The sequence below is a fragment of the Lycium barbarum genome, chromosome 5 (assembly GCF_019175385.1).
Source record: "Lycium barbarum isolate Lr01 chromosome 5, ASM1917538v2, whole genome shotgun sequence".
Taxonomy (NCBI): Eukaryota; Viridiplantae; Streptophyta; class Magnoliopsida; order Solanales; family Solanaceae; genus Lycium; species Lycium barbarum.
In genome coordinates this window covers 57,694,440-57,715,834 of record NC_083341.1, presented here as the reverse complement: position 1 = coordinate 57,715,834, position 21,395 = coordinate 57,694,440, and the positions used below count along the sequence as shown (strand labels likewise).

At 37.7% G+C, this 21,395-nt stretch overlaps 2 protein-coding genes across 4 annotated transcripts in view; one reads left to right on the top strand and one right to left on the bottom strand.

Moving 5' to 3' along the window:
* Window positions 1–1,139: 1,139 nt before the first annotated feature.
* LOC132639414 (uncharacterized) lies at window positions 1,140–3,182 on the bottom strand. The gene is made up of 3 exons (XM_060355860.1): window positions 2,732–3,182; window positions 1,677–2,500; window positions 1,140–1,292 (listed from the first exon to the last, which is right to left on the bottom strand). The coding sequence occupies exons 1-3, from the start codon at window positions 3,180–3,182 to the stop codon at window positions 1,140–1,142; spliced, it is 1,428 nt and encodes a 475-aa protein (XP_060211843.1).
* Window positions 3,183–11,578: 8,396 nt separating this feature from the next.
* LOC132640864 (WD repeat-containing protein 26 homolog) overlaps window positions 11,579–21,395 on the top strand; it is a 28,825-nt gene continuing 19,008 nt past the window's right edge. For 2 of the 3 annotated variants that reach the window (XM_060357661.1, XM_060357663.1), the window contains exons 1-3: window positions 11,579–11,799; window positions 14,198–14,299; window positions 14,447–15,331. In XM_060357661.1, the coding sequence (XP_060213644.1) occupies window positions 14,543–15,331 (789 nt within the window). In that variant the 5' untranslated portion in view covers window positions 11,579–11,799; window positions 14,198–14,299; window positions 14,447–14,542. The remainder of the gene's footprint in view (window positions 11,800–14,197; window positions 14,300–14,446; window positions 15,332–21,395) is intronic. The other variant, XM_060357664.1, reaches the window with a different exon arrangement.

Genomic DNA, 21,395 nt, shown 5'->3' with positions numbered 1-21,395 from the left:
GCCAAATCTCCACACAGAAACAAATGGTTTATAGTCTCCATCTGAGCATTATGACAGCAGCAACACTTTGAAACTAATGGAATGCCAATACTTGCCACCACTTCATCAATTGGGACTTTAAATTTCCACAATCTGCACATGAAGAATGAAATTTTAAAAGGCACACCTTTGATCCACATATTCTGAAATGGCACTGTTACATTAGCTTTTTGTCTCAGTAACTGCCATGCACTACTTACTGTAAACCTGCCTGTACTTGTCATCATCCACCAAGGTCTATCCCATTCATTTGATGCATATTTAATGTCAATTTCCTGTATTATATGCTGCACAATATCTTCAGGAAACAGCTGCATGAGTTTGCTGATATTCCATCCTCCATCTGTCATAAGTTCAGAAGCATCTTCAGCATGCTCATTAATTTGCCAAGACTGGGGAACCACATAGCTAAGAGCACCTAGCTTAGTCCAATTGTCAAACCAAATGTTTGAACTTGCAATCTTTGGCTCCCACCAGATTTCCTGTTCTATACTTTCCCTTGCTTCCAACATCATCTTCCAGACTTATGACCTCCCTTCCATTGAACCACCTGAGGAATTTGTTTTTTTCGCAGTATTTATTCCACATGAAATTAGCCCATAGAGAACTAGTGGTTCTAAACTTCCACCAGAGTTTAGCACAAAAAGCTTTGGATATGTCATAGATAGACTTGAAACCCAAACCTCCTTCATGTTTGGGAATGCACATGTTAAACCAAGCTGCCCAGTGTCTGCATCTTCCTTCCTCCTTATTATTCCAAAAGAACCTAGCAAAGATCCTGTGTAATTCCTTTATAACACATTTAGGAGGCCTTATAGCAGATAAAACATAAATTGGGATACTTTGAAGGATACTTGTAATCAACACTGCTTTCCTCCATAAGACAGTAACTTGCCTTTCCAAGTTTGTAACCTGTCTTTGACTTTCTTCAATAATTCAGTATAATCCACTTTCCTTTTCCTGGCATGAGTAATTGGTACTCCAAGATATGTAAAAGGAAATTGTCCTCTCACAAATCATGTTACTGTTGCAACTTGCTGACTTAACTCATGTGATACTTTGCTGAACATATAAAAAGAACTTTTCCTCTTGTTTATCAGCTATCCAGATATTTTCTCATATTCCTGAAGAGTATCCATGATCATCTGTAAAGATTGGTTATTTGCTGCAGAAAAAATGATTGTATCATCTGCATATGCCAGATGATTCAACTCAGCACTCCACTTTGGCTTCCCATAACCAACAAAACCAAGCTGATCAAACAAAGAATTTAGTGCCCTTGAAAGAACTTCTGCAGTTATAATGAAAAGAGCAGGAGAGAGTGGATCCCCTTGCTTGACACCCCTTGTAGAATGAAAGAAACCATGTGCCTGGCCATTTAGGAGAACAGAATACCAATTATTTGCCAACAACCTCCATATAAGGTCAATGAAAAATGGAGAAAATCCCATCTTTCCCATCACTTTACAGAGGTACAACCATGAGACCCTATCATATGCTTTTGCCATATCCAACTTAATCACAACATTTGCTGGTTTTTCTCTCTTCCTTATATCAGTTACAATTTCTTGTGTCAACAACACATTCTTAATTATATTCCCGCCCTTAACAAAACCAGATTGATTTGGAGAAATCACCCTTGTAAGTAGCTTGTCTAGTCTTTCATGAACTACTCTTGATATGACCTTATTGATAAAGTTGCTAAGACTTATAGGTCTCATATCAGAAAATGCCTCAACAACATTCTTCTTTGGCAGCAAATCCAGATTAGTGTGAGTGATTGACTTGGGAAGAGTCTGTCCTTCAAAGAAAGCTTCACCAACACTATATACATCAGCCTTGATCACCTCCCAACACTTCTGATAAAATACACCAGAAAATCCATCAGGGTCACAGGCACTGTCCCCATTTAATTCAAATAAAGCCTTCTGTACTTCCTCCATAGTAGGATGATCAGCAAGTAGTATATTATCCTCCTCTCTGATCAGCTCTGGAATATGATTAAAAATTGGAGAATCTTCACTAACCTCCTCATGAGTAAATTGCTTATGGAAAAAGTTGACAGCTTCAGCAGCAACACTATCAACATCCTCAAGCCACTTACCAGCATCATCTTTAATCCTCCTAATCTGGATTTTTTTTCTTCTTCCTTTTACCAGACTATGGAAATATCTTGTATTCTTATCACCTTCAGAAAAACAGTCCATCCTGGCTTTTTGCCTCCAGAATTCCTCTTCATAGTGAAGATACAGCTTAAGTTCTGCTTGTGCCCTTTGCATGACCATTCTATTTTCTTCAGATGGATTACCCTCAAACAACTGCTCTTTAATCTTAACTATTTCCTCTCTGATTACAAGTTGTTTAAAAATGTCCCTAAAAGTAGTCTTACTCCATGTACTTAAAGCAGTTTTCAGTTTCTTCATCTTGAGCTTAAATGACAGAAATACATCATCAGTTAAGACTGTTTCCCATTGCTGCTTAACAAAATCAAGAAAAGTATCATGTTCCACCCAGAATTTGAGAAATCTGAATGGTTTGATAAACTTTTCCACTTGATCTCCACATGATACAAGTAATGGTGCATGATCAGAACCAGTCCTTGACAAATATTCCACTTCTAAGTGTCCAGATCAATTCTAAAATGTATCATTATGAACAATCCTGTCCAATCTCTTAAAGATGTAGTCATTACCAGCCCTACAATTACACCAGGTGAAAGGACTCCCTTTGAAAGGCATCTCATGCAACTCACAGGAATTCAGACAAAAGGCAAAATCTTCATATTCTTGTGGTAAAACTGGTAAACCTCCTATTTTTTCTTCTTCATTCAGTATAACATTGAAATCTCCACCAACCAGCCAAGGAGATGTCATATTACTAGCCAAGAGGTATAAACTATCCCACAACTGCATTCTCTCCAATTCAGAACATTTAGCATACACCATTGTAACCACCATATCTTTGTTGAAATCTTGAAACTGCAGCTTTACAGTAAAAGATTGCTCAGTATCCAACAGAACCTTAACATCAACATTGTGTTCCACAAAGAACCAGATTTTTCCATTACAGTTGGAATTAGCATAAGGCATTCCAAGTCTCCTTCTATATTTATGAATTTGTCTCTGATGCTGAAAAGGTTCCATCAGAGCTACCAAAAATAACTTGTGATGCTTATTTAACATTTGAACTCTATGAAATGCTTGTTGGGACTTCACTGATCTTATGTTCCAGAATAAAGTTTTAACAATCATTTAACAGATTTCTTATTGTTACTCCTTGTTGAATACCTCACAGTTTGTGGAACCTCAGAATTTTGCTTTCTTCCTTTTCTTGGCCCTTTGCTTTGTGATTTTAGAGATAATCCTGCCTCTACACACATCTGTTGTAGTTTCATATCAATAACATCACCATCAGCATCTTCCTTCTTATTGTTGACCAATATCAATTTATCATGTTCCTCCTATAAGTTGTGAGAGACTACATCATGTAAAGCTTTGTTAGGTGATACCCTTACAACAACATTCAGAGGCTGCATATCTCTAATATTAGGAATAATGGCCAAAGCTAAATTCCTTTGTTCTGCATCAACAACTTTCTTAGGATAATAGCCAACCAACTGCAAGTTACAGTTAGAGCTATGTACCTCCTCATCAGAAATATCCTTCAGAATTAATGCTTGAGCAGACTCCTCCTGATCCATGGAACCAGTCATATCTTGCATCTTCTCAACAGAACCATCATTCAAATACAGATCACCTACTTGAGTACATTCAGACATCTGATTTTCCAAAGAAATTTTAGAGGCTTCATTTCCATCATGAATCCTGTTACTATCAAGCCTTTGATGAGCATCTTCATCTGCATCCCTACCACCTCTATTTTCAACTCCTAGTTGTTGATCATCTTCATCAAGTCTTCCCTGCACCATTTTAGACTTTTGATCATCTGCAGATAATTTAGTATTCTCATGTTCTTGACAGTCATGAGACTTCTTTGAACCATAAGGCTCCTTAACCTCCAGAGAGTCTGCTTTGCCATCCAGCTATGGACTATTAATCTCTTTTTGAACAGGATCATCATTAGGCTATTGTGTATTGGCAATAGCTACTACACTATGATTATCATCTTCACTATTGTGCACCTTAGCAGTTTCATTCTCATAAACTTCACCCTCTTCCAGAGACTTGGTTCCATTTGTAGCCTGATGTTTGTCCAAAAACAAGTTTGCATCATCCACACCAGCATGCACCTTATTATGCTCCTTCTTGCCATCTATACAGTCAGCTGCAACCCCTTGTTCTATAGACACATCTTCTTCAGCGACATGCTCCTCATGACTATTATTGAGCCTGCTAACATCAACATCCTCTACTCCTTGGTTCAATACCTCAAATTTGTTTGATACCTTAACTTCTTTGTTTCCATCATCCCTCCCAGTTGGAATCACGTTGTTGTTGTACTGCCCTTTGTTTCCAGGGTAAGTTACCATAGTACCACTGGATAATACCTTTGGTAAATATTGTTGCATTGGTTTTTTCCACCCCCTATTTCTTCTATATCTTCCTTGTTGGATCTGTCTTTGTTTACTTGTTCCAGGCTCATCTACTACAACTGCAGCCTTTCCTTTGTTCTGAGATCCTACCCCATTATCTGCCACCTCATTTTCCAATAGTTCTGGATGTAGCACCCAACATTCATCATTGGAATGTCTTTGTAAAAAGCACTTTGTGCAATACTTTGGTAAGTAGTCATATTGAATATTAACTTTAATCGACCTGACATCCTTTGTAACATCATCTTCAATCTCCATCCACACAGACTTAGGCAAATCTGCAAGCAAATCTACCTGCACTTTCACTCTAGCACAGTTTGTCCTGGTCTTATTAATAGTAGCAGCATCTAGCTGGATTGGCTTGCCCACAGCAGAAGCCAATGTAAACAAAGATTCCTTGACAAAAAAGGTAGGAAGAATGTTTGGAAACGAAATCCAAGCCATAGCAATTGAAGTTTCCTTTTCCACACTGAATTTAGAATCATATATTAATGGTCTCATTTGATAAGAATGACCATCTTTTGACTTCAACCAAAAGAAATTTTTTGATGATATATTAATAAAATCTTCCCTTAGATCACATCTTATCAAGACATGCCTATCTCTCAAAAAGCCTACACGACAGTTACCCTTTACTCCACACTGATAAGGTATAATAGATCACAACTCTTCTAGATCAGGCCATCCATACGAAAACTTACCAACAATGGCATATTGTAGGTTTTCAATCCTTTCCATTCATAATACTTCAGAAGAGGACCATCTTACGACGTGTTTACCATTTATAATCTCAACCATCTTCATAGGAATGGATTCACACACTTGCATGGAATTTTTACCCGTTTCATGCATTAGGGTTTGATGATAATTCTGTGTTGTGGACGTAGGGATTACTGTTTGTGACTGCTGAGCATTGCTGGACGAAGAGAGAGGAGGGAAGAGGGAGAGGGGAGGGAAATCTTCAGGAGAGAAAGACTGACCAACCACCAGATGCGGCGGCTGGCCAGTGGCCGGAGTGCCATAGCACTGTTAGGGTTTCAAACTAGGGTTTGCATGGGAGGAAAGAGAAGAGAGCATTTATTTACTTGACTTTTGTTTCATCAGCAAATCAAACCCTAATGCATGAAACTGGTAAAAATTCCATGCAAGCGTGTGAATCCATTCCTATGAAGATGGTTGAGATTATAGATGGATGGTAAACACGTCGTAAGATGGTCCTCTTCTTCCTCCACTTTCTAACCAACTCTAAGGATGAAAATCATTCCCCCAAGTCTTAAAATCAAAGGTAAGGACATCCTTAACATTACTAATTCATTCTAACATCGAACCCATGTTTCTCAACATGATTCTTGTGACCAAAACCTAGGGTTTGCAACATAATTCTTTCCAAAGTGATTCAAGCTAGGGTTTGGGTGTTCTGCATTAGAAAAGTGAATTGTTAAAACTTGTTTAACAAATTAAGGTATGTCTCTCTTTTAAAACTTATTTTGGATGAAAATCACTTTTTGAAACTATTGTTAGAAGTATAAATTTTACTCAAGATTCTTCAATGAATGGGAGGAAAAGTAATCTTTTCATGTTTCTTGAACTCTAATTCATGTCTAAATGGTGGTTAATGTGTGTGAGGGGACAAACCCACATTAAACCTAGATTGTAACAAACCCTATATATGTATAAGATATTATGAATGTTTTCCTCTACGAGAGATGCTTAGTAATGCTAGTTAAGAGTTGGTAATGACATTCTCATTGATGAATTGGGACATGGAAATCTTTGTAAAGAAGTTGTACGTTTTCAAAACATTGATTGGAATGACTTATTCTTTCGATATGGCATAACGAACCTTAATGACAATTGATGATGTGACTACATTAAAAATGAATTATGAATTGGCTTCTATGCTATGAGAAATGGTTGTTGTGTTTTGCCTTGCTATTCGGGAGGAAGAGTAGCCACTATGGATCCTAGTGTATTAATTTCCTTGCCATTCAGGGGGAAGAGTGGCCACTTCTGGGTTCGCTACCTGGGGTGTATTAATGGCCTTGCTATTCGAGAGGAAGAGTAGTCATCGTGAATCCATATACCGGTGTATTGCGCAGTGTTTAGGGAACCTCTACGGTCATCCCTTCGATGTGATTGATTCTTGGGCCTATACTGGCATGTGTGATATTCTTATTCTCATGGAATTGTTGTTAACGATCATGATCAATTTGAAAGGCATAATTGAAAGGAATGGGGCCTATGTGGGCGATTTTGATATAAATCTTTATTAAAAGACTGGTATTTATGCCTGATTGATTTAAAAGCTTAATTGAAACTGGGATTTTTAAATGGCTTGTAAACTGTTTAACAAATGATATTAAGAATCACAAAGTGGAATAACTATTTTTATACTACCTTTTCTGGACTGATTCTTTTATGTATTATTATAATCTATTTTCATATTACTTATTTTCCCCGAGACACTCACTGAGTACGAAGTACTCAGGCATACCATTATTATTATTTTGATGGTATGTTAGGTAACGGAGGAGAGCAGGTTCTTGATACTTCAGGCGCTTAGGAAGGACTTGTTGTTGCTGCTGATTTGGTGAGCCCACACGTTCATTTGTGGGACACCCTATTATTTTGTTCATTTATTATTAGTTTTTGGGCTGCATCCCGATGAGTAAAACTATTACCTCTTTATCCTAGAAGCTCCATAGTATACATTCTTGTGGGTAGTTGTTGAGTTTTGTGTATCTCTTGGCCGTTTGTCACGTTTTGATTAACTTTTATGATATTAAAGACTTCCGCTTATTTAATTCATATATGCATGATTTGTTTACCTTTATTTTATAAACTGTTGGAGGCGAATGTTGAACCTGGCGGGTTCAAGTGTTATTATTGTATCGTTTAGGTTCTTTCGATGTTGTTCATGACGTCGGATGCCGGTCACGTCTAGGGTGGGTTTTGGGGCGTGACAATTTGGAGGTTTCCTCCTATGAAGTAACCTCATATTTGAATGGATGCTTGTTGTTTGAGGTAATATTTAACTTCTTCTTCATGTATTTAAGCTTTTCGGAGTTATTTCTAGCTCATATGATTCCAAACCCATAAGATAAAGGTCGAAAATTGTAGTTTTTTGTCGTTGTTTGTTAAACTGTTTTGAAGACCCCATTATGGTATTTTTTTGGCTGGAAATTCATAAAATGAACTGAGTAGGTTGTGGTTGCTATTGTTAACAAGTTCTGGATGGAAAAGGAAGTTTAAAGTTATAGTTTTGTTAATCGTAAACCGAGCTTGCCGCTCGTCATACTGTTGTGTAAATTAAGGAGCTTGTTATATGGTTATTAATCGTTTGGGTCTGATATGAACTTGAGGGAAGTTAAAGAAATAGGAGAGATGCTGCCCGTTTTGTTATAGAATAAGTTTGTCGTTTGGAATACGATACATTAGTTATACCACTTGTAATGTGATGATAGCGTCATTTCGCTATTGTAGATTAAGGTACAGCGATTTGAGCTTATCGTGGTCGTTGGACATATTATTTCGCAAAGATATTGAAAGACTATTCCCTTTCTTGGCATGATTCTAGTTTCGAAGAGGATCCGAACAAGCTTATTGAAAGAAGAACTGAACGAATCACTAGATCACCAAACTTACTCTACATAATCCCCTATGCTATCTAAACCCCCTCTTTTGAGCGCATATCAAGATACGTAGATAGTCGCTCTATATTAACTACTCACGGAGATAATTGATGCATTGAGTAAACAAATGAATTAAACCAATAGATGATGATCACATTAAATCAAATTTCTATTACGACACTCATGAATTCCCACAACCCTAAAAACAAGTAAAGTAGTCACTCATGCTCGTGGCAAACAAATCTCTAGAATTCGATAACATAAATTAAAGAAAAGAGATAAAGTAACGAGTCTAATGAAAAAAATAAAAGACAAATGACTCAAATGATAAACATACATTTAGACCCCTTTTCTTAGTCTTGCATAAGTTTGTGTGCGCGCATGCTGTGTGTTAACTTATTTTCTTTACCAGGTGTCACGACCCAAACGGAGGGCCGCGACAGGCACCCGGTGCTAACCCACCCGGGCACCTCTCATCATACTTTCACATTTATATCTAGGTGAGACATACTTTCCATCCATTATTCATACTAATTCCATTGGGCAACAATACATATATATATATATCACCATTAATAGCAATGCCCATATCAATGTACATAAGCCGACGAGGCTAACAAAATGACATCCCAAAATATAGGCCGACAAGGCCAAACACATCTAACCATATACACATGTCTATGAGCCTCTAAGGAGAGTATGTCATATCATATAGGCGGGACAGGACTCCGCTATGCCCATAAATATGTACACAAAAGAATAAATACCAAAAGCTGTAACTCCGAATGAAATGGAGATCCGCTATGTAGTCCCTGAGTAATAAAGCTAAGGATCAAGTCTGTTTCCCTGGCCACCTGCGGGCATGACGCAACGTCCACAAACAAAAGAACGTCAGTACGAAGAATGTACTGAGTGTGTAAGGCATGATCAACATCATTATGAAAGCATAATAGACAACATAAGAAATAGCATAGGATGGGACATAGTAGTATCATCGTCATAACACTTACTTGCTTTTCATAGGGACTTTCCCTTTCTAATGCGTGATTGTGTACATATATCCATATCCGTATCCGTATTCATATCCGTACTCATTTTCGTATTCATATACATATTCATATTCATATACTTATTCATACTCATATACATATCATTTACATAGCATACCCGACCACGAAAGTTCGGTGTTTTGCGTACCCAACCATGGCTAGGCTCGGTGATTATACATACCTAGCCCTACCAAGGCTCAGGGTTACACATACCTGGCTCTACCAAGGCTCAGGGTTATCCGTACCCAACTGCAGTGGTGCGCGCGCAATATATATATTCTACCCGACCATATAAGTTCGGGGTTTTATAATAGCCATACATAAGCACATATACATAAAAGCTCATAAGCATCTTTAGCATCATTAATATCGTCGTTCATTACATCTATCCTTAGAGGATTACTCGTCATATGAGGAATTTAGTACAATCGTAACATATCGAGAATCATGAGCTTAGTAGCTCTTAAAGATAGAATCATTTGGAGGACATCATAGGCTTATAGAAGATTAGATATTTGGCCAAAGAACCATGCCTTATGAAAGAAGGGTTAGCCTTACATACCTTTCCGTTCAACTATTCTATCACTTGCACGTTCTCCTTCAATGCTCACGTTTCTACCTTCATTAGAGTTATACTATCATTAGAAAATCGATAGCTTAACATACATGACTAAAGCTAGAGAAAATTGGACAGCATCTCCTTTATTTATACGACTTCCTCTATATCATATATCAACTCCCAAACATCAATAATACATTCACAACATCATAACAATAGTCTTTATTTACCCACAGTATCCTTACTTCTCAAGTCACTTCCAATCATCCATATCCATGGTCATAGCACACTATTACCTTCGGTCATATAAAATGTTTATCCCATGTTCTCAATATCATTTATAACATGATTATAATCATAATATATCAAGAATCATTACTCAATCCAAGCTACTATTAAAAAATGACACTATTCCCACATTCATGACCCGTTTTCTATATCATTCTACAATCCAAGTGTTTCAACTTCTCAATACCTTAAACAACATGGAAATACCATAAAACTTACCTTAGATGTTGTAGGAATAAGCCTTGGGTGGAAATACTTCACTTGAGCCAAAACCCTAGTCCACCTCCAATGAAATTTCTTGACTTGGATGATCTCTAATGAGTTTCTTACACTTGGTTTTCTTAGTTTGATGAAGTTGATCATGAATTTCTTTTGAGTTCTTATGGATGAAGAGTAGAGAGGGTTCTTGAGAGAGTTCTTGAAGTGTTGGGTGAAAATGAAATGAAATAATGAACTTTGTTCGGGAAATTATACGGACACTTATACGGTCCGTATAAGTGACCGTGAAATCGTCCCTTCAACATCTCACTTCTGTGACCATTATACGGCACATTATACGGTTCGTATAATTTTATACGGTCTGTATAAGTGACCGTATAATCCCATCAGTGAGGGACCTCCACTGTGACGATTCTGCGGACCATTATACAGACTGTATAACATTATACGGACCGTATAATCGGCCGTGGAACCCATCTTTTCTCTAATCTTGTTCTCGTCACTTCGTTTGATCTCCAATCCTTATGGAACCTTCTTGATACTTGTTTAACACCTCATTAACGATCTAAGGGACGCTATAATTCTTCTCCAAGACACTATTAAATCATCATTAATTTGTTACTCATAAATCCTTTCCGATACACATCGTATGCCTTGCCCTTTCTTGGCAAACTTTCTCCTCTTACTCCGAATGTCTATGCAAATCTCAATTAGGGTCATCAAATGTCATTCCTTACTTATTGAAATACCATATACGTCGTGCTCTTCGTTAGTCTATGCATTGTGCATCAACGGAAAATTTTCCGAGGTGTAACACCAGGTTACTTGTGAAGGGGATAAATAATACGAAAAAATAAGTTCAGGGGTCATAGAACCCTGCATAACTACAGTGTTGGAGCCAGAATTTTTATTCAGGAGGTTAAAAAATATAAGAAAGTAAACACACTAAGAAGGCTTGGGGGAAGGGGGGGGGGGGGGGGGAGGGGGGTATAATGGGGAAATGAAATACCCAACCACGGAAAAATCACCAAATTCATGGTTACAAAAATTGATATTTTTCATGATTATATAATCACAGGATGAACCACGAGTACAATACCATACCATATAATTTTAAGAACAATGAAAACAAACATGATTTCATACAAAACCATACATTAATGAACCATATGAAAATCACCATCCAAACCGGGGGGGGGGGGGGTGGGTTAAGATTAACCTTTTCGTTGAAGATATGATTTCATTTTGATACCCACAATTCACAAAGGACATAAATAGAAACCGAACCCCTTTCTCCCACCTCTTCACACCGAACCGCCATTAACCAAGACCCCAATTGTGTCTATCCCTCAGTTTGTTTATCAATCCACTGATTGCTTACCCATTAAGAAGAGAAAAAAGTGCTACTATTATCTTTTGATCAGAAACCTCACACATCTATTGATACTTTTTTTTTTTGTGGTAATTTTATAGTTCTCTTTCTGCCTTTTACTTTTTTCACAGAAATGGGGCTTTTAGTAGTTGGATTGCAAGTTGCCAAACCTGAATTTTGAATCTTTATCTGTTTCTTGGATTTATTTGATTGTATTTAAGGATTCTTGGAGTAGTTGTTGTTGTATTTAAGGATTCTTGGAGTTGTTGTTATTATTGTATTTAAGGATTGTTTGTGCAATTTATTTCATTCTGATGGGGTGGCGTTGGGTGATCACTGCAATCTGCTTGTTAACTAAGAGGATTATACTTTTAAGAATTTGTATTGTTTTTATGCAAATGTTGAACTTTAGGATTGTGGTAACAAAATGTGAATCCCTCGATGAACATAGAATTCACCAAATGTTGCCGGTTTTTATTTGTAGGATGACCAAGTTTAATGAAGCAAAAACTTAACCTTTGTTGTTGGACTGAATTACCATGTTAGAGACGTGTAGGTCAGTGTGGGATGAGTGTGAGACTTGGGGGGCATTTGGTTTATGGGATATTGGTGGGATAAGGATAATAATCCCGGGATAAAATGTGGAATTATTTTATCATGCATTTGGTTGTGGAGTTATTTTATCCTGCATCTGGTTGTGGAGTTATTTTATCCTGCATCTGGTTGTGGAATTATTTTATCCTGCACGTGGTTATGAGTATTAATTAAACATGGGATTATTTTATCCCACCATTTGAACTAAAATGATGGGATTAGTTATGCCATAAAGAAGGTGGGATAGCTAATCCCATGGAATATCCCCACCTATGGGATATATTTGTCTATTCCATCGAACCAACCAAACGATCCCTAAATATCTAGTCTTAGAGAACCCCAAATTTTCCTTTAAATAAACAAATAGTGTGTGTTGTAGCGCGATGGGCCTGAAAATGGATATAGAGGATTCATATCCAACTAGTTTGGAAATACGGTGTTGTTGATTGATTCCATCTTTTCAATCGTATTCTCTTTGATAATGCAATTGGATATTTAAAAAGTATGAATAATGTCAATTACGCTAAACGGCTTATCACTGTCATGGTCATACGTTGCTACAAGAAGTTTATTACTCCAAGCTATTTCAATGGACGCTGATTTGTACTGGAAGTAGACATCACTTGAGGTATATAGCATTGGAGGAGACTGAATGTTTGTAGTCAGCTCTTGCAAGGATTTACCTTCTAAGGGGTCGTCTGGTCTGCCAGGGTGTATCTGAATAGTACTGAATATGATGTATTAGTAATGTATATTGGAATTTGTTATGCAAACATTATTTTTTATCGACTGTTTGGTTTGTCGTTTTAAATGACATGCATTACATTATTTCTAAATAGTACTGAATGTGGTGTATTAGAGTAGGAATATTACTGGTATTGTTAATGTTATGGTTTACTATGTATAAGAATAGTACTGAATAAGGTGTATAAGTAATATTGGTATTAGTTGTGCCCGACTTAAATTTGCAACCAAACATTGTACTAAAATTTAGTACCAATTCTACCTAATACACCCTATCAAACGACCCCAAACAGTGTGGGATTCTGTTGATAACTCCAGCTTCACTATTGGTATTTGTAGCGTCAAGTCATTTGCATTGGTGGGTTAAACTCTTGTAAGTGGTCGGGCAATTATAGATGGAGCTATCAAGTTTGATAATGACTAATGTACTTTGCATGCTTGCTTTGTTAGACTTTCAACATCAAGAGCTTAACATATGGAGGAATTGTGCATTAATATTTACCATAACCTTTGAGCATTGATTACTCATACTAAGAAGGTATAGTTGAGGAGGAAATATTAACAGCCGGCTTGACTAATGTAAGATTATGTGTCTGCATGGCTAACATATGGTTTATGCCACTACATGTCGTCTCTTTTAGGTAGGATTGGAGGGTTTATACTTACATTTATTTTTATACTTTATGCTCTGAGATCATATGGCTTGTAACTCAACGATACTATAAAGAAAACAAACATCATTTGAATTTATATTATCATATTTGGAAAAATAATTTGTACTGAATCTGATTGTCTGATTTAGGCTATCTGTCGATTCAGGTTTTAAATCAGGCCCCTCCTCTTTCCATGAAAATATTCTGGCTCCTCCCCACCCTCTTCCTTTGTCTCACTCTCACACTCTCGTTCAATTAAGAGTCCCATGCTCTTAACCTTATTTGTGGATCCATTTTTGTAGTTTTGCATTTTTCTTCCATTTCAAATAAAAAACAAAGGTCACCTTCTTAGATTGTATTTAGCAAGAAAATTCATTTTCTAATAGATGCAACTCCAGGTTCTCGTATCACTTTCCAAGAAAACTTGATTGCGTCTTTTACTCGAATTTTATTTCAATTCTCCATAATTCGAATCTTCTGTTTTATGTGGTGATAGGGGTTGGTGAGCTCTCTGAATTGGCAGGACATGTGGTTATATTGATACTCTGTCCAAGTAACTAGTACATAATAGATTGAAGATAATTCGTATACGGCATAGGTACTAATCTTTATGCTTGGTTAATCATAAGTTTTATCAGTCATCTGTCTCTCTATTGACTTTTTCTTAATTCCTTCTATTTTAGCTGTTTTATTTTAATATTTTAATTTTAATTTAAAGGTTATTTCCCTTTGTGATATTATGTAGGGCGCTGATTTTCGTCATTGAAGTACTTAGATTGCAATTTCAACTTGAAGTTCTGTGTTCCCCCCTATTGTTATATATGGGCTGAGGTATATATTTATGGGAGGTGATGAACCACCATCCAAACGTGTGAAAGTATCCTCTGGAAAACCAGGAGACCTTTCAAAAAGTACATTTCTGAGAGATCCTGCAAGTTGCTCACTGAATGACTTGATGGCTCGCCCCCTGGTTTGTCAAGGGGACGATGAGGTCGTTGGTACAAAAGGGGTTGTTAAGAAAGTTGAATTTGTGCGAATCATAGCAGAGGCATTATATTCTCTTGGTTATAACAAAGCTGGGGCACGTCTAGAAGAAGAGTCTAGGATACCTTTGCAATCTGCTGTAGTAAAGTTATTTATGCAGCAAATCCTTGATGGTAAATGGGATGAAAGTGTAACCACATTACATAAAATTGGTCTAATGGATGAAAAGATTGTTAAATTGGCATCATTTGCGATATTGGAACAGAAGTTTTTTGAACTGTTGGATGGAATAAATGTCATGGATGCTTTAAAGACGTTGAGGACTGAGATTGGACCTCTTTGCATAAACAATGATAGAGTCCGTGAGCTTTCTTTGTGCATTTTATCACCTTCTCAGCGGGTTCTTGCTGGGATGTCAGGTCAAGATGCTGTGAGAGCAAAGTCACGAACAAAGCTACTGGAGGAATTGCAAAAATTGCTTCCCCCAACAGTCATAATTCCTGAACAAAGATTGGTACATCTCGTCGAACAGGCGCTTGACTTGCAACTAAATGCTTGTAGGTTTCACAACTCTTTGGTAGGTGAGATGTCTTTGCTCACTGATCATCAGTGCGGAAGAGATCAGATTCCATCTCAAACTTTTCAGGTTAGATTACATTACTCTTTATACTTTCAACCTGTTCAAGCTTTATCATTCAGTATTTATTGTTAGTAGTGTGCTCCTTATAATCCCCTAATACTTTGATCCATCTGTGTTTTGATTTTATTTATACAGATGTCAAAAGTTATTGATGGCAAGTATTCATCTAGCTCATATTTTATGTTCGATATTATGTTAATTTGAAGGATTTTTACTTCGTTTATTCTATCACCGTTTGAGTAATGTAGAATTCACTCTGGTAGTGGAAAGCGTCAAAGCGCTGGTTTATTTGACCCTTGTGTCTTTTAAGTTAAAGACAATTCTTTAACATGCTCTATATGTCAAAGTTATGTCTTGCCAACAATGTCTTAAATCTGTATATGAAGGGTTTGAGAGCTTTTGCTGTAACACTTGGGAGTTATCATCAAGTTTTGTGTTTAAATGTAAGATTATTTAATTGTAGCATGACTAAGGAGTATATAGTCTAATTTGCTATCTGAAATTAGGGTTTTATAAGGGTGGAGATAGTTATAAATATGCGTAGCTCTTTAGTGTACAGTGTACCTAGTTAATTGTTGGGTTGTGCTACTAGACTGTTGAAGGTCTTACTAGTGGAATAGTTTTATGATTTATCAGTTGGTTTTGAACTAGAGGGTTTTTGAGATTCTGTCTTATCAAGTTCTTGTATTGCCAAGTTTTAATAGTTGGCGTTGTTCATGTCACGATCGTAACCTGAGTCAAGATTTACAGAAAAAAGATCTTGGATAACTATCCATTCTAGATACCTGCAAGATTAACTTCATCGTACAACTGGCCTAGTGGCTTGATGATCCAAGGTTGGTCAAAACTTATTCTTGTAGCTTTGTAGCTGAGCACTTCAGCAGTGTGGAGCCCGGTGATCGAAAGAGTTGAAAAGCGACTTGCAGGGTGGCAAAAGAGGTTCACTTCAAAAGGGGGAAGGAAATACTTGTTAAGAGTATACTTTCAAGTATCTCTACATAATGTATGTCACTAATTAGGCTGCAGCGAGCAGTGAGCAGTGAGTGTGACTGAAAAACTTGAAACTCCAGAGAAGTTTCTTTTGGGATGCTCTGGATGTATCCAAGAATTTCACTTGGTGAGTTGGGAAACTCTAATATGGGAAGGAATTGGAGCGGCATATCTCAGGATTTTCAAGCTCTGCTTCGAAAATGATTATGGAGACTTGGTTTGGAGGAGCAATCATTATGAAGGGGTGATAGCAAAAAAGTAGGCACAATAGAAGAAGGGTAGAGGAAAAGACCTTATGCTTCCATTCAGATGTGGTTGATTGATAAACATCATGAAAGCCTGGAGAGACTCTAGTGGCCAAGAGCCTTCTGAGTAAAAGGTGATGGTAGAAGGATATGCTTTTGGGACCACAAGTAGTGCGGACAAAACATGCTGAGTAACAAGTTCCCTAATATATGCAGAATTGCGAGTCAAACAAAGATGACTGTGCAATAGGTTGATCAATACAAGAGGGCTAGTTGTATGTGATCTGTGTTTTAGAATGAACTTGCATGATTGGGAGATGTGGGAATTCCAAAGCCCAGCGGAAGGGTCTTGCACACGTTGCATGATTCATGGAGATGGGGCACTCAGAGAGATGGGATGTTCTCGGTTAAAGCTTACTACTAGAAACTGTTGTTGGGAAGGAGGTTATTTTTCGACATTTGTCAATGTGGATACCCCAGCTACGAAAAAATAAAAATAAAAGGGCTCCTAACAAGTTTTTTTTTGCATGGCTAATGGCTAGCAGAGTCATCCTTGACGCCAATAACCCAAAGAAGACACATAGTAGTTGGTGTTTTATGTGTCGGTGTGTGGGAGAAGATGTAAGTCATCCTTCTTTCATTGTGATGACGTAGCATCTTTGTGATAGACTGTCGAATTGGTTTGGAGTGGTAATGCGAAGCATAGTAGAGGGGGAGTTGTACAATTGGGCTCTTAGAAAAAGAAAGAGAAAAAACACAGTAGAAACTTCTGAGGAACTAATGGTTCAATCCTAGATTCTCACTCTGAATTTAAAATTCTCCTTGAAATGATGTACCTTAAAGATCTCCTTCTGAAAAGAAGAAAGCTCATAGCTTCATGTAAGAATGCACAGAATATCTAATGCAAGTTAAGAACCTGGATGGAAAAAGGCTAATCCTAAAAAAATGCTCCCAGACACGACTTTCGAGGTCTCTGAGTCAGTAGTCTAGTTTCAGTTTAGTTTCCTCTTCAGGGGTCCTTTCCGGCTACTATGGCCGGATCTTTTTCTCTAAGGGAAAATAGTATATTTTACAATGCTGGTTTTAAGTGCTACGATATTACTAAATGCAAATCTGGTGCAGAATCTTGGTACGAATGGGTCGAACGCAGCAGGAATTGAATGAGAAGAGTCAAAGTTAGCATTGAAGTCTTAAAGTGGATAGTAGCCATATTTATTGAAGCATCCAAAGTACAGGGGAAGGTGGTTAGATGATGGAATTTGAAGGATCATTTCTCAGAATTTTTCTGCACTCTTAAATACAATGAGAGTGGTAGATACATCAGTTTCATAGCATTACAAAGCCAGAGCAAATATGTCATTATTACACCAGAGACTACATTCAATGGAGGATGGGGGAATATAGCTCACAGAATTGCAAAGTTTACATATGAATCAGAACAAACACAGAAGCTATAGGAAGCTACAACTAAACAGCTGGATAAACCCTTCAAAGAGGCCTGCAACAGAAACAGATGGGTGACGGATGGCATGAAAAAGGCACAAGTTCAGAGTATGAAAGACAATATAAAAATCTCAGGGGGGATTTCAATCTCTGAAAAAGACTTGCTGAGCAGATGCGTAGTTGGGAAGTTTCAGAGCTCAACACAAGAGATAGCCACTCTAAATGATGTAAGAAGAAGGGCATGCAACACTTGGAAGACTGTATTTGGTATAAATGTCCATGCCATGAATGATGGCTACTTACTCTTTGAACTCCCATTAAGGAAAGAAGCAGAGCATGTCATGAACAGAGAATGGACTTGGAAGAAGATGAAGTTGGCGCTCGAATGGTGGAAACCAACTAGGGGTTGCTGGCCACAGAAATCAAATGAGACTGGGTATGGATCAGACTTCTAGGGTTTCCATTAAGCCTATGGTCACAAGAAATCTTCAAACAAATCGGAGATCAATGCGGAGGGTTTTTAGAAATGGAGGAGGAGACATCACTCAAAAACCATCTACACTGGGCTCGAATCAAGGTGGCAGGAGATGGAAAGGAGGTTCTGAGAGAGGTGGAGGTGTCCAATGAAGGATATACCTACACTATTTCGATATGGTGTGAAGTTTCGGTCGTAGTCAGAGCAAAGGAAGAGAAGAGAGAGGGAGCAACCTTTTGTCCGATGGTTAATAAAGGACAAGGGTTATATCAGAAGTCAACAGAAAAAAGGGAACCTACGTGGGGACCCTGGGTGAAGGGGGAAAATTTGAATGGGGGACACGTGGGTTGGAGACAAAAGGAAAAGGGCTGATGGAGGTAGTTGCGGGCTCAATTAAAAGAACAGAGCATTTGAGCCGAGTTAAAAGAATATAGCATTTGGGCCGAGTCATTGACCCATTTGTTGTAGTAATTCATAAATCAATCCCAGAAGCCCATTTAGAGGACATGGTTAGTGTAGAAATACAGGCTAACTTGTCAAAACTTATAGCCCAGAACATGTTGGAACCATTGGGCAACATAGATGGAGAAAAGGAGACTCAAGATAATCATTGAGCAGGGGAAATTCATCTGAAGAAGGGGGGAACCAAGTAGAAGAAAAAGAAAATGGGGGTCTACATCTACAAATACAGCTGCAAGAACAAGATACGGAGGAGATAAATGTACCCCTCTGAAAATTCAATTACCAGAAGAAACAACCATTCCAGTGAAAATAACTCCAGTATGGATTCAACAGCATATAACCAGACTTAGCACAGAGTTTGTGATCAACTTTAGAGGGTGTTAAAAGAAAGCCAAAGAGTTATTCATGAAGATAGACAACAAGAAGCAGGAGAATAAGGGGGAACAATCAATCTTCAAGAGAAAGGGGATGAATGAATTGAAGGGGCTAGAATTAGATACTAAATTCATGAGTAATGGTACTAGAAGTATGGGGGATATCTTGCAATAAAATGTCAATGAAGTTGAATATAGTCTTGGAATGTTAGGGGTCTGAATTGTACTAAAAAAAGAAGTATGATAAAAAATATTTACTTACCTGGAAAGCAGATGTGTGTTTCCAGGAAACAAAAGTGGAAGGGGATATCACTGATATAGTGAGAGAAGTTTGGGGGAGCGTTCGAGTCAATTATGTTCAATTAGAAGCTAGTGGGATAAGAGGGGGAATAGTCATCATGTGGGATAAAAGGGATTGGGAAGGGGTAATCAGTAGTGAGGGCATGTACTCTGTTTCTTGTAGTTTCACCGGAAAGAATCAAGATTTCAGTTGGAACTTGACTTGGAGTTTTATGCACCAAATGATAGAATGGAGAGGGAGAAAACTTTGGTGGGGGGGGGGGGGGGGGGGGGGAATAGGTGCAGCAAGGAGTCTAATTCCAGGGCCCTGGGTCCTTTGTGGTGATTTAACACAGTTAGATATCCTCTAAAAAGAAGAACTGCAAAAGAATCAACAAGTCAATGATTGATTTTTCTGAATTCATTGAAGACATGGAAGTGGTGGACTTGTCCCTGACAGGAGGGAAGTTTACTTGAAAGAAAGGAGAAACACAATATTGCAGCAAGGCTTGATAGATTCCTGATATCAGAAGAATGAGATGAGCTTTAGGAATATCAGGCAGTCCATATTGCATCGGCTGACCTCTGACCATTCACCTTTGTTACTTCAATGTGGAGAATGGAAGAAAACCAATTCTTATCTTAAATTTGAGAATTGGTGGATAAAGACAGAAGGCTTCAATGAGAGAGTGAAGACATGGTGGGAATCCTTCAATTACAGTGGAAAACCGGATTTTATACTGGTAGCAAAGTTAAAAGCTTTAAAAGGAAAATTGAAGAATGGAGTAAATCAAGCACGAGGTAACTTGGGAATGCAGAAACAAGTGGTATTGGCTCAGCTTGCTGAACTGGAAGAGATACAAGATCATAGAATCCTGAATGAGAAGGAGATAGCTTCTAGACTGGCCCTTACCATGGAATTTGAAGACATTGCTAGGCATGAAGAGATTGCTGGGAGACAGAGATCAAGGGCAACTTGGTTGAGAGAGGGAGACAGAAACACAAGTTTCTTTCATTGAACAACAAATGCACATAGAAGGGCAAACACTATAGACAAGTTAAGAGTAAATGGAGAAGTACTGGAGGATCCTGGAGAAGGGAAAGAAGAAATTGTGTCATATTATGAGAAGCGGTATTCAGAGACAGAAAACTGGAGACTAAAATTTAATATGAGGAATTGTCCTAGGTTGGATGTGAAAGATAATGCTACTCTTATGGCCCCTTTGAATCTCAACAGATATTGGAATCCATTAGGGCATGTGCAGGGGACAAAGCTCTTGGTCCTTATGGATACTCTATGGCTTTTTTCAATCAGTGTTGGAATATCATATGACAATACTTGTAGCTGCTATACAAAACTTTTACATTGAAGGTTATTTTGAAAAAAGTTTGAATGCCACTTTTGTGGCTCTGATTCCAAAGAAAGCTGGAGCTATAGAGCTTAATGATTTTAGGCCTATTAGCTTGATTGGGGCAGTCTATAAGATCATTGCTAAACAGAGAGGTTGAAAAAGGTAATACATAAACTAGTGGATAGGCAACATATGACTTTTATTAAAGGAAGACAGATCATGGATGCAATTCTTATAGCTAATGAGTGTGTGGAGTCGAGACGGAGGAGTAAGAAACCTGGTATTCTATGAAGCTAGACATTCAAAAAGCATATGATCACCTGAAACTGGAGCTTTCTAATCAATATGTTGGAGAGAATGGGGTTTGAAATTAGATGGATCAAATGGTTAAAACATTGCATTAGATTTGTTAAATTCTCAGTTTTGGTTAATAGAACTCTTTGTGGTTTT

Bases quoted from the DNA above. Each gene is read 5' to 3' on its own strand.
- LOC132639414 (XM_060355860.1), bottom strand. From the start codon at position 3,182: ATGGAACCTTTTCAGCATCAGAGACAAATTCATAAATATAGAAGGAGA. The intron at 2,501-2,731 runs GTAATGACTACA...AATGGGAAACAG, and splicing joins CTGGTGTAATTGTAGGGCTG to TCTTAACTGATGATGTATTT. The intron at 1,293-1,676 runs GTGATTTCTCCA...TTGTTTGATCAG, and splicing joins TAGACAAGCTACTTACAAGG to CTTGGTTTTGTTGGTTATGG.